Source organism: Trachurus trachurus (assembly GCF_905171665.1).
Source record: "Trachurus trachurus genome assembly, chromosome: 19".
Classification (NCBI taxonomy): domain Eukaryota; kingdom Metazoa; phylum Chordata; class Actinopteri; order Carangiformes; family Carangidae; genus Trachurus; species Trachurus trachurus.
The window spans coordinates 8,281,757-8,294,486 of NC_139913.1; the positions used below are offsets into that span (position 1 = coordinate 8,281,757).

At 41.6% G+C, this 12,730-nt stretch overlaps 2 protein-coding genes across 4 annotated transcripts in view; one reads left to right on the plus strand and one right to left on the minus strand.

Moving 5' to 3' along the window:
• oat (ornithine aminotransferase) lies at positions 1-7,420 on the minus strand. 2 transcript variants are annotated; one of them, XM_083994700.1, is made up of 10 exons: positions 7,263-7,420; positions 5,420-5,648; positions 5,098-5,322; positions 4,907-5,002; positions 4,449-4,576; positions 3,673-3,795; positions 2,538-2,666; positions 2,294-2,407; positions 1,989-2,133; positions 1-1,376 (listed from the first exon to the last, which is right to left on the minus strand). In XM_083994700.1, the coding sequence occupies exons 2-10, from the start codon at positions 5,628-5,630 to the stop codon at positions 1,216-1,218; spliced, it is 1,332 nt and encodes a 443-aa protein (XP_083850826.1). In that variant the 5' UTR covers positions 5,631-5,648; positions 7,263-7,420; the 3' UTR covers positions 1-1,215. The 2 variants fall into 2 exon arrangements, with proteins under 2 accessions (XP_083850826.1, XP_083850827.1); XM_083994701.1 differs by lacking the exon at positions 7,263-7,420 and adding an exon at positions 6,525-6,658.
• The window catches only part of lhpp (phospholysine phosphohistidine inorganic pyrophosphate phosphatase), a 26,509-nt gene continuing 20,653 nt past the window's right edge, over positions 6,875-12,730 (plus strand). Inside the window, exons 1-5 of one of the 2 annotated variants that reach the window (XM_083994703.1) lie at positions 6,875-6,983; positions 8,839-9,026; positions 11,084-11,237; positions 11,349-11,412; positions 11,526-11,618. In XM_083994703.1, the coding sequence (XP_083850829.1) occupies positions 6,955-6,983; positions 8,839-9,026; positions 11,084-11,237; positions 11,349-11,412; positions 11,526-11,618 (528 nt within the window). In that variant the 5' untranslated portion in view covers positions 6,875-6,954. Of the gene's footprint in view, positions 6,984-8,406; positions 8,583-8,838; positions 9,027-11,083; positions 11,238-11,348; positions 11,413-11,525; positions 11,619-12,730 lie in introns of those variants that run through there. The other variant, XM_083994702.1, reaches the window with a different exon arrangement.

Genomic DNA, 12,730 nt, shown 5'->3' on the forward strand with positions numbered 1-12,730 from the left:
AAGACTGCAAAAAAATTTATTTGGGGAGCAATGGTTTATGCAACAGCATCAAGGTGATACAACCCTTGAAATTACATTGTTTTACAACAGTTAAAACATTCACCAAAGTTCAAAGAAATGTACAGATACTGTAAATACTTGTAACTAAACCAGCAACAGCTGGCAGCATGAGTCCTCACAACGCTCATTGTCCTCACACAGCATGTTCTGTGTAGAAATAAAATATACCAAATAATACAACATAAGAGAAAAATACTCATCTGTTCTGTTTCAGCATGTAAGTCCAAGAACTACAATTCCCTGAAAGCATCTCTTCCACAGTAACAGTCTTAATTTATGTTAAATTAAAATGAATATAATAATATATAACGTGCTGAGAATTTGTACGGGGAATTAAATCTACTTGAACTTTTAGCATTGTCAGACTTTTAGTGCAATTATGAATCTTTCAACAAATTCTGAAGACTGGGAATCTGAAAACTTCATTTTCATTTCAAGGCTTCATGTGTGTGAACTCCAGCAGACAGCAGTAGCTGATTAGACTGTAACTAAGCTGCAACTGTGAACTGTCATCCATATGTCACTGGTAGACTATGGTGAGAGTTGCAGACAAGATTTCACTCCAGAACGCCGTCTTTCCCTCTGTGTTTTCAACTTGCAGCATAGACATCCTATACAAAAAAATCTGTCAGATGTAACTGTGAGAGCATTTGTTGAAAAAATTAAAAAATATATCCCTTTTTCTGAATTAAAAAAAGGTACCATCCAAGACAGAATGCTCTCAGTCATTAAAAGAAAGACCCTGAATTAACCATTTCAAAATTCATCTATTCGATAGAATAGAATGAATCCTACATTTTCAAAATCTATCTTCTCTATTTTATTCAAACTTAGAACATTTAAAAACAAACCACTGATGTTTCCCCACTTGTGTTGCAGTCCTTTCTGAGCCAGTCTAAAGAAACTTTTCTTTACAGCAGTTTTTCTGTACAAAAGTGTCAGTGTATCCTAACAGAACCACACTCCATACACATTCTCTGTATACTGTATTCCTACAGTAATTGCCCTTCAAAGAGCGCCTATCGGAAAAAAAGACAGAAAAATAAACAAGTGATAAATGTTGATGGGTCACTTTGACAGCCCATAGCTTCGGCTAATGTGCGTTATCAATTTTATGGATGTCTGTGTATTACTGTTTAGTTGACTTGCAGCTGTTTAGAAGGACATGATGGTTCTCTGGATGATGTCCACGCATTCACGCAGCTCGTCTTCTTTAATGCAAAGGGGAGGGGCCAGGCGGATGATGTCGCCGTGGGTGGGCTTGGCCAGCAGTCCGTTGTCACGAAGACGCAAGCACACTTTCCAGGCATCGTAGGCTGGGGGGGAGAGATTGTTTTATTAAAAGATAGTTCTCGATTTAAGTGGTTGCAGGATAAGCGTCAAATCAAGTCCTATAAACAAACAATCTTGTCCTCTAAGTAGAAGCTGCCTTAAAGGAAAATCTACTCCAGAAAGCAATCAGATTGTATCTTTTAAAATCACTTTGACTTCAATTTGATGGAGTTCTTTAGCTCTATAGCACAAAAATGTTATAAAGAGCCCAATAAATCTTATCTAGAGATAAGCAGAATTGTTTATGGTCCTGTCAGTGTAAAAACATGAACCATGTCTGTCCTGATCCTCTTCTAGTACATACAGATATTCATAGAACCTGAATTAAATGACAAATTTTAAGTGATCATTTAAGGATGTTCTTATTTAATGTGAGCTTGAGAGATGAGGGACCTCATTGTGGTGTTTTGTTTGTTTGTGTCAGGTGTCATGGTAGCAAAATGTTGTCCTGGAGACAGCTATTATGGTGTTTACTTGTCTGATCAGATTTTGTATAAGATTATGTGCTCACATTGCAACATGGTCTCTACTTGTGTTGGTTGCCAAATAAATTTTCTTATCAAGGGCACGAGTGTAGAAATTTGACATTTCCGAACCTTTGGTCTCCTTGATGACGACTGCGTTGAGGAGGCCTTTCCCTCTGACTGTTGTCACGATGTCTTTGGGCAGTTTTCTCAACTCGGACCGGAGAAGCTCTCCCATTCTTTGAGCGTTCTCTGCCAGCTTCTCCTCCTCAAGCACCTGCAAATAAGACAAATAATGCATTATAATGATTTCACTTTTTCAGTAAATTGCTTGTCATAAGAGATTGATTCAATTTCATTGGTTTAAAGGTAAAAAGATCATGTGATGAGTTGTTTGAGGGAAGATAACAAAAACAAGAATGTACTTTAACACTGACCTGAAGAGCAGCGATAGCAACCTGACAGGCCACGGGGTTTCCTCCATATGTGGACCCGTGTTCCCCAGGCTTGATGGTCAGCATAATCTCATCATCACACAGCACGGCCGATACCTGACACACAGATCGTTTAACACAAAGGTCAGTTCCAGCACTGCTATGATCTATACTCCAAAAGTCCACAAAGTTTGACTCCTCGACTTGTCAGCAAAACGAATCCATCATGTGATGTGCAGAAACTTACGGGGTAAACTCCTCCAGAAAGAGCTTTGCCCAAGATCACAATGTCTGGACGGACTTCCTCGTGGTCCACGGCCAGTCGCCGGCCGGTACGCGCCAGGCCCGTCTGCACCTCATCAGCAATCCACAACACCTGAGCAAAGCACACATGACTTTAGTAGTGATCTCCAAACCTCTGAAACACACTGTGAAATAGTCTGGGGAAGTAGCAGCTGGAAATAATATAAAGTTCCCCACAAAAGACCTGAACAACCATTTGGCCACATATTAGCTCAAATAACCTGCAGTTAAGTCTCCTATTCTCCTTTATAAATCTTGTTAGCGTGGAGGGCTGAAGTGTCTGATATGCAAACATTAGCTAAACAGACTGGACCTGTCGGTTTATGGTGCTGTTTAACACCACTGATCTTGTTTTGATTTACTTGACCAAAACCCTGGCTGTCCTTCTGCAGCAGGGGTCATCTACTCTTCTTGCCAGATAAGAAAACTTATATAAATGGATAAAAATGTAGTTTGCACTCAGTTTAATCTGTCAGTCAGAGGGAGATGGTCTCGATAAGAGTTCATTGAGTTCACTGTGTTTCTGTATTTGATGCTCTTTTGCTTCTACTGTTCAGGGCAAAGAGAGCTATGCATGCGGTAAATATATGGTAATGCATGCAGTATGTATGATTAAAAACTAGATTGGTGTGCTGCACCCACATATACCTGAGAGCAGCTTGATGACTTTGTAACTCTAGCAGTGTTGCCAAAATACATAGTGATGTTAAGAGGTGGTAGTTTTAAACAGAGTGCTCTCACTCCACCCTCCATCCCTCTGTTCAAGCACCTTCACCAGCAGGCTTTTTGTGTTGTGTGCTCTGCCGGACTCAAACCTGGAAGTCTTTAACATTAACATCAGCTAGTCACACCCACAAAAGAGCAAGGAACAAGCTTCAGGCAAAATAACTGGTTGGCTAGAGAAGATCTTCTAAGTTGTTTTATAATTAACTAACCAAACAGGAGTTCCTGCCAAAGTCACTGCATGACAATGCTTGTTATCCGTATCAGTATCTAAATCAGAGCCAAAAGTGAAAAAGGATGTTGTTTCGTTATAAAACCACTTAAAATGAACAAGTAACTGAGCTGGTTTGACTCACATTGTGTTTGGTGCAAAGTTCTCTGACTTTGGTCAGGTAACCCTGGTCGGGCACCACCACCCCCGCCTCGCCCTGGATGGGCTCCACCATGAAAGCTGCCACATTTGGGTCTTGAAGGGCTTTCTGAGGGGAGAAAAAGAGGAAAAGGATAAGTCAGACATTTTTATCTGTGTCCGAGATAAACCACCACTCAATAAATGCATGCTACTCCAGTCACTTATTTGGTTCTTCAGATAACACAGAGAAGCAGCACTTGCCAAGATAACCCTATCAGGAATGACACAAAACTTGAGTCAGTCATTCCTTGCTTATATCAACAAATCAGTCAGCCAGTATCTTATGAAATAAACATCATGCTGTTAAAGTAAGATTCGTTTTAACTACAATGCAGGATGGAGGATGGAGTGCAAACTTTAGGAAAACAGTTTCCAAAGCAGCTACTGTAACTTCCATAATCACTGATGTTTGTGCTCCAGTTACGGAAACCACCATGAGTGCATTGTAATTAAGCAGCAGACTTTGAGGTCGTAAATGTTGGATTCATCTACCAACTGCATTACTACAGAGAGTATGATGAAACTGTTGCAGCCTTTGACATCATGTATAACAACTTTGCAAATGAGTGTGTATCCAGTGCATTAGAATGTGGTGTTCTATAAAAGACCCCAGGGTCTTTGGCATTTTCAAGGCACAAATAGTGGCAAAACATTTCTACACACTTACAAACATAAACATACAGGCTGTTGATATGGCAAACAGAATAAAAGAACCTGTACCTCCAGGGCAGGGATGTCATTGTATGGAACAAGGTCAAATCCTGGCATGAAGGGACCGAATCCTTCATAACTACTGGGGTCAGTGGAGCTGGAGATGGCTGCCATGGTGCGGCCCCAGAAGTTTCCATCTAATCAACAGGAGAGAATCAGAAAGCACATTACTATGTTGTTCTGTTGACAGAAAATGTAAAACCAAAACCAGTGCTTTGTTAGTCTAAGATACTGTAAACAAGACTTGTTTGGCCAAATAGTCACTTTACCCTGCAGCAACTGGGAGAAGTTCTGTACATGCTAACACTTACAGTTATAATGTTTGCTTGCTGTATAATTAAGCTTTTTTTGTTGTTGCTAATTTCCTATATAAACAAAACCACTCATTTATATGCACTGTACTGTTTCAGAAAAGAGACTTTGAGCCGACAACTGGGTGATCCAAATATGAGGTGGTTATAACTTACCTGCAAAGATGATTTTGGCCTTGTTTTGGGGAACTCCCTTCACAGTGTAAGCCCACTTGCGGGCAAGTTTACAGGCTGTCTCCCCACCTTCAACACCTAATAATAAGAAGAAGAAGAAGTCAACAACAACTCATGGATGTCAAGTCTAAAAATGTTCCTTTCTTGTGACTAAACTCAGGTGCTTTCTTTACCTGTATTCATTGGTAAAACTTTGTCATAGCCAAACAAGGTTGTGATGTACTCCTCATAGGCTCCAAGCACATTGTTGTAAAATGCTCTGGAGGTCAAAGTGAGTTTGGAGGCCTGAGCAGTGAGCGCAGCAATGATCTTTGGATGGCAGTGTCCCTGGTTCACTGCACTGTAGGCACTCAGGAAGTCATAGTACCTGTTGCCCTCCACATCCCACATGTAGATACCTGAAAGGAAAACAAAATGACCAGAGATTACAGGAATACAAGTTTTGTTAAATACTCATCTATTAACCACGCATTAACCCGACCGCTCAGAACTCACCCTCTCCTCTCTCTAAGGCCACAGGCAGTGGATGGTAGTTGTGAGCGCCATGCTTATCCTCGCGAGAGTAGATCTCCTCTGAGGTGAGCGGGCGTTCGCGCTTTAGTTTAGAGGCGGCAGCGGATGCAGAGCGTGTGCCAGAGTGAACGCTGCGACAGAGAACCGGGGCAGCACGGCTCAGGCTACGGCTGACCTGGAAAATTCCCTTCATGGTTGTTTGCAGCTCGGACTGTATGTTTAAGAACAGAAAAACAATAATTCAATTGACGTTAATGACAGAAAGCAACAAGTGATGATCTTCAATAAGTTGAAAAGAGAGACTGACTGTTAACTTTAGTGTGTTTTTATCCCTAATAAAAGTTATAGGCTATTATATGGCAACAAGAAAACTGTATTCACAGATTAAGAGTGAGTGTTAAAATCTAGTTCAGTTCAGACATTAGATAACACAAATCAGACTGGTCGCAAAAGACATACTGCCACATCAACAGCAGTGATACACAAGACTAACAGATGTTCACCGTGCTCAGTAAAGGAGCTCAGGTTTTTTTTTGCCTGAACACTTCTTTTAAGTGAGGATTTAACTCTCTTCCTGCTTCTTCTCTGTAGAAATTGGAGAACCACTCCTGTGAAACCTGTTCATGATTTTTGGCAACAATGCCGTTACATCACAGAAAACAAATAAAAAAAAGAGAAGTGCCTCTCAAATACAAAGATCAGGCCCCAGTAGCTTATACACTGCTATGTGAGATACCACAGAACACATGGGCTTTACAGGTCTGCTGAACATCGCTTCTCTTTCACACTCGACACAATGCAGGAGCAGACTTTTGCTTGGTTTGGGTTAACAATAGATAATCCCACAGCAGTGTGGCAACTCAACTGTGATGTGCCAGACTTTTCCATTCAGTCATGATCAAAGGAGAGGAGACTAGTTTTATAACTGTCCTTCACTGTCATCATCCTGCATTCCTGTATGCAACACCTACTTACTTCTTTCCTTTTACAAGTTCAAGAATTCAAGCGCTTGCGAAATGTTTAAACATTTAGGACGAAGACTTGGTTTCCACTGTGTCATAGCCACTGAATGGTTTTAGTGACTCACCTTATCTCAACAGCTCCTGGGCATCAAGTTTCATAGGACCTTATCTGGATGAGCATGTGACTGTTTCTCAATTGTGTGACTGCTGTGACCCTCCTGAGTTTACCCAAAAACTGCAAGAAAAGTGCCAACAGTTTTGAAACGTCCCTTTTGCTTGGATGGGAACAGACCATAAGGGTTTGGACGTCAGACACTCACTACTTGACTGGAGGTAATCAATAACCTTGCACAGTGAATAAATACACACAGCAAACAGAGAGCACCTGGTATGGATAACATCAAGGACAGTGGACCCTTCCAACTGATTTGACACCCAGTCACCATTAAACCTGCTCTCAGACAGGATAGGCTGGTGGGGAGCTGCCTCCACACACACCCACCTCCATTGCAGCCAGATGCTAAAAAAAGATCATCACTGCTGACTTCCCATTAGATGATGTATGGTATTTGCAAGCTAAACAGGTACTCCAAAACAGTCTCTACATCACGGCACGTAACTTTAAGCTTATTCTAAATATCACTTAATGAAATTGCACAAGTTAAAACCCTGTTTTTTCTCGACCAAAGACTGTAAACGCTTTGAAAAATTGACGCTATTGTACACGAAAAGCGTCGCTTCCTAAAGACAACAACCGGCTAGCGGGCTAACGTCGCACATCCCTGCGTTTCATTAAACGAAACGGAGAGAAAACAAAATACAAAAGCAGGAAGGATGAGACGTGAAGGGAGGTAAAACAGTACCAGAGAAGAAGAGAAGCGGAGTTAAAAGTCCTCTTGAAGCCCACTCAAGTGTTTCCTGTCCGGTCTGGTATTTGAAGCAGATTATATGACCGTGTGGCTCGCGCACAGCGTGGCTGTATGGATGTTACGTGATTGCGTCAGACGTCACGCCCCTGTATGATGCAAAACCAAATCATCTTCTCAGAGCCACGCATCTCCTCAAAGGCATCTATATCACCGTTAATAAATAACTACTATTTTCTTTGACTAAACATCCACCAGGTGTCAGTCAGTCTCTGGGCTTGTCCTAATATGCACTCTCGATTGATTATCTGTTGATTATAACTTCTGTGAATATTTTTCATCAGCTCTGTTGTTTATATTTTTTCCTTACAGTGTTGGGCTTACACATTTATGATTTGAATCTTGCATAGAGACACTTTTGGAGTATGAGATAGAGATGAGATGTGATCCAGCAACACTGTTTATTAAACCCACTTAGCCAAGTGTAGAGAAATGGCAATTGTTCTGTGTTGTAGTATAAAATCAGGACAATAGACTAAGAGTAAAGAGCATATAAGTATATAAGTATAGCATAGTATAAGAAAAAATATAAAGTAATGTTTATGCAGCATTTACCTCTATTTGGGTTATGAAGTGAATTATAATAAATTAATTTGAAATATTTTTCACACCAACAGTCCAAACCTGACACTGGTTCAGTTTGCTGTCATGTCAGAGGATTAAAAGCAGATAATCTTCTCATTTCAGAGGGTAAAACCATGAAATGTGTCCTTGCGTGGCATGACATGTAATGACAATTAATCAGTTGTCAAAACCGCCACTGATTATTTGAATGCAAAAATGCAAAATGTCATGAAATGGAAATACGTAATATATAACTATCCCTGATCCGTGTTGCAACTGTCCCCAGGTTTGGGGTCAGTTGCAACGTCTGAATTATTCCATCCAAACAGACATTGTGTTTGATTTGTGATATGCAACCCTCTTCAAATGGTATGGCTAATTAGCAGACACATGTAAGTTTAATATGTAAAGGTTTGGTGAGTGTAGTCGAAATAGTCTCTGAAAAAAGTGTTGCAACTGTCCCCGGTTGTCAGATTGTCATGCAAGTAGGGGAGCTACTTGCATGAGAATCTGACAGCCTGGCTCTCATTGCGCGCATGCGCCCTGAGGTTCCCACTCCGTCATGGCTGACACGGGCTGGCCAGGGTGTGCGAAGAGTTTGAAAGGTGTTGTGTTGGACATGTGTGGCGTTTTATATGACAGCGGCGACGGCGACGGAGTCGCTATTGACGGTTCTATTGAAGCGGTGAAAAAGTGAGTGAATGACTGGGGGAGTCGTTTAGCTGCTGTGACAGTTGAGCTCCGTGGAGCAAAGTGCTTTGACTCGGTTAATCACAGTGCGGGTAACTGATCAGATCAGACAAGACTCCTACAGGGTCTGTCTGTGTGCATGCATAACGTATGGATTAGCCTACTTTATACAACACGAGAACAATCACTATATCAATATCACTGTGTTGACAGAAGCCATGCGCCCTTTCCTCAGTCTGACCTCCTGCCTCTTTTAAAGGCTCAAGGCGTCCGACCTGCAGCTGCGCTTTTGCACAAACGAGACCCAGGCCACCAGAGAGAAGTTTGTGGCCAAGCTGGGAAGACTGGGCTTTGACATCTGTGTGTCTGAGGTGTTCTCTCCTGCCCCTGCTGCAGTAGCAGTCCTCAAAGAGAGGGGTCTACGGCCTCACCTGCTGGTGTATGATGGTATTGCTTCTCATTTGTCAAAACTCCTCTGACTACAGTATATCTTTATGGAATATGCTATGCATAGAATAATAGGATAAATAGATACAATTTTAGGTATTTTATGTGTGGCACTGCTTCTTCTTTCTTTTTTTCTTTTGCTGAGATAATAATTAATAGACCATTCATTTTGTGCAAAGGTAAGTAAGGGGGATAAACTTGTAGCAAAGAGACAATAGACAATAATGGTTTGTGAAACAAAAGACTGCAACAAATCGGGCTTTGGCTGCACAGACAACACTTGGGATCAGTTTACTGATTTTGGTATTCTCATGGAAAATATTTACAGAGTGAAAATATAGAATCTCATCCGATTTTTCCTTTACACAGCCTATACAGTGGGGCAAAAAAGTATTTAGTCAACCACCAATTGTGCAAGTTCTCCCACTTAAAAAGATGAGAGAGGCCTGTAATTTTCATCATAGGTATACCTCAGCTATGAGAGACAAAATGAAAAAAAAAAATCCAGAAAATCACATTGTCTGATTTTTTAAGAATTTATTTGCAAATTATGGTGGAAAATAAGTATTTGGTCAATAACAAAAGGTCATCTCAATACTTTGTTACATGCCCTTTGTTGGCAATGACAGAGGTCAAACGTTTTCTGTAAGTCTTTACAAGGTTTTCACACACTGCTGCTGGTATTTTGGCCCATTCCTCCATGCAGATCTCCTCTAGAGCAGTGATGTTTTTGGGCCTTCGCTGGGCAACACGGACTTTCAACTCCCTCCAAAGATTTTCTATGGGGTTGAGATCTGGAGACTGGCTAGGCCACTCCAGGACCTTGAAATGCTTCTTACGAAGCCACTCCTTCGTTGTCCGGGCGGTGTGTTTGGGGTCATTGTCATGCTGAAAGACCCAGCCACGTTTCATCTTCAGTGCCCTTGCTGATGGAAGGAGGTTTTCACTCAAAAATCTCACGATACATGGCCCCATTCATTCTTTCCGTCACACGGATCAGACGTCCTGGTCCCTTGGCAGAAAAACAGCCCCAAAGCATGATGTTTCCACCCCCATGCTTCACTGTAGGTATGGTGTTCTTTGGATGCAACTCAGCATTCTTTCTCCTCCAAACACGACGAGTTGAGTTTTTACCAAAAAGTTCTATTTTGGTTTCATCTGACCATATGACATTCTCCCAATCCTTTTCTGGATCATCCAAATGCTCTCAAAACTTCAGACGGGCCCGGATATGTACTGGCTTTAGCAGGGGGACAAGTCTGGCACTGCAGGATTTGAGTCCCTGGCCGCGTAGTGTGTTAGTGATGGTAGCCTTTGTTACTTTGGTCCCAGCTCTCTGGAGGTCATTCACTAGGTCCCCCCGTGTGGTTCTGGGATTTTTGTTCACCGTTCTTGTGATCATTTTGATCCCACAGGGTGAGATCTTGTGTGGAGCCCCAGATCGAGGGAGATTATCAGTGGTCTTGTATGTCTTCCATTTCCTAATAATTGCTCCCACAGTTGATTTCTTCACACCAAGCTGCTTACCTATTGCAGATTCAGACTTCCCAGCCTGGTGCAGGTCTACAATTGTGTTTCTGGTGTCCTTTGACAACTCTTTGGTCTTGGCCATAGTGGAGTTTGGAGTGCGACTGTTTGAGGTTGTGGACAGGTGTCTTTTATACTGATAAGGAGTTCAAACAGGTGCCATTAATACAGGTAACCAGTGGAGGACAGAGGAGCCTCTTAAAGAAGAAGTTACAAGAAGTTACAGGCCTGTGACAGCCAGAAATCTTGCTGGTTTGTAGTTGACCAAATACTTATTTTCCACCATAATTTGCAAATAAATTCTTAAAAAATCAGACAATGTGATTTTCTGGATTTTTTTTTTCATTTTGTCTCTCATAGCTGAGGTATACCTATGATGAAAATTACAGGCCTCTCTCATCATTTTAAGTGGGAGAACTTGCACAATTGGTGGTTGACTAAATACTTTTTTGCCCCACTGTATATTACAGCTGCAATCTGTGCCACATGTAAGCATCAAATAATAAAATGTGTTGTTTCCATTTGCGCAGGCCTTATCCCTGAATTTGACAGCATTGACAAGACCAATCCAAACTGTGTGGTCATTGGAGACGCTGCAGAAAAATTCTCCTACCAGAATGTAAATGAGGCATTCAGGGTCCTCATAGGCCTGGAGAAGCCACTGCTGTTCTCTCTGGGCAAAGGGTATGCATATATCCAGTTATCTTCACCACATTACTTATTCTGAGTTACATGTGAAGTATACAATGACTTTACAGATCTTGACTAATGATTTGTACTGTCTACTCTCCATAGGAGGTACTACAAGGAGACAGATGGTTTGAAACTGGATGTCGGGGTGTACATGAAGGCTCTGGAGGTACAGTAGGCCTGCTGTAGATGCATAATGTGCATTGATATACAGTATATATTGATAACAGCCTTTCTGTGCATGCAAATCCTGACTAGATATTAACTCTTCGTTCCCTCCAGTACGCTTGTGATGTAGAGGCTGAAGTCATTGGAAAGCCCTCATCAATGTTCTTCCAGAGCGTTCTCAATGACATGGGCCTTCAACCACATGAGGTATGTAACAACAGGTGATGCTGCATTCCTGGGTGCGTTGTGTGCTACTGAGTTCTTCTTCCCTCAGTGCTTTACCAAGGCTAAAATCCTAAGTGAGTGGGATTGTAAGCTCTCAACAGGCTAGTTCATTAGAGTGTATGCACATTGTGTGGCCACGCTTTAAATGATGACTATCAAACATGCAGCAGCTGGTGTCACTTGACAGATAGTTTCAAAAAAATGCTAAGTAGAGTTTTCTGATTTCTATTTGTACATTCTCGGTACAGAAAAGCAGAATGACTATTTGGAGCTCTTATCATTTATATCTGACTGACAAATCTTGCTTGGTGTTTAAATACCCTTTGGATTTAAGTTAAGTGTCACTTCCCTTGTGTAGACATACAGATACACTCTGTACACATTGTACTTGTTTTTGAATTGGCATGGCCCTTGGCGCTTCGAGATGTCTGTTTGTTTTGCAGCTCTCTGCAGTCATGGCAGCCTGCGGTGGCTGTAAAAAAAAAAAAAGAGAGAGAAAAAAAAGAAACCCACATCAGTTATGAGTTGTGTAACAGCTGTTGCACCTTTACCAACTTGACATACCTGTTGCACATGAACCAATTAACCTGTGCATACTCCTTAGTTAATAGCTCGCTGCATTTAACCGCTGGCCGCTGGAACAGAAACACTCCCAATGGCACAATAGAGAAAAGAGAAACTATCTCTCATGTTCCACTTTTTTCCCCCTCAGGTGTCTGAACATGTGATAAATATCTTTGTTCATCTCAGTATCAAAGGAGACCAGTAGCATCACCGCACATCTTTTTAAGTGAATCCATTTCCAGACCTGGCAGTTGGCACTCTCTCTAAACCTCACCCCACTCCCTGGATTTCCTCCTTTTCACTGAGACATGAATATATTCATAGCTACATGTGCATGGGCTTTCATGCACGGAGGGTACTGCAAGGCTTTTCTGGACGTTCCTTGTTTGTGGAGTCACTCCCTCTCTCCATTTCTGCACATCAGCATCATTCCTTTCATACCGCTACAAAACTCACACAATCTGTCTCAAATCAGAAGTCTGATCCCTATCACAGAGCAAACATCTGGACCGCACTTAGAAGATTCAATC

Excerpts from the sequence above, each read along its gene's own strand:
- oat (XM_083994700.1), bottom strand. The coding sequence starts at position 5,630 with ATGAAGGGAATTTTCCAGGTCAGCCGTAGCCTGAGCCGTGCTGCCCCG. Across the intron at positions 5,003-5,097 it reads AGTTTTACCAATGAATACAG|GTGTTGAAGGTGGGGAGACA; the intron begins GTAAAGAAAGCA and ends TCTTATTATTAG. Across the intron at positions 2,134-2,293 it reads TTGCTATCGCTGCTCTTCAG|GTGCTTGAGGAGGAGAAGCT; the intron begins GTCAGTGTTAAA and ends TCTTATTTGCAG.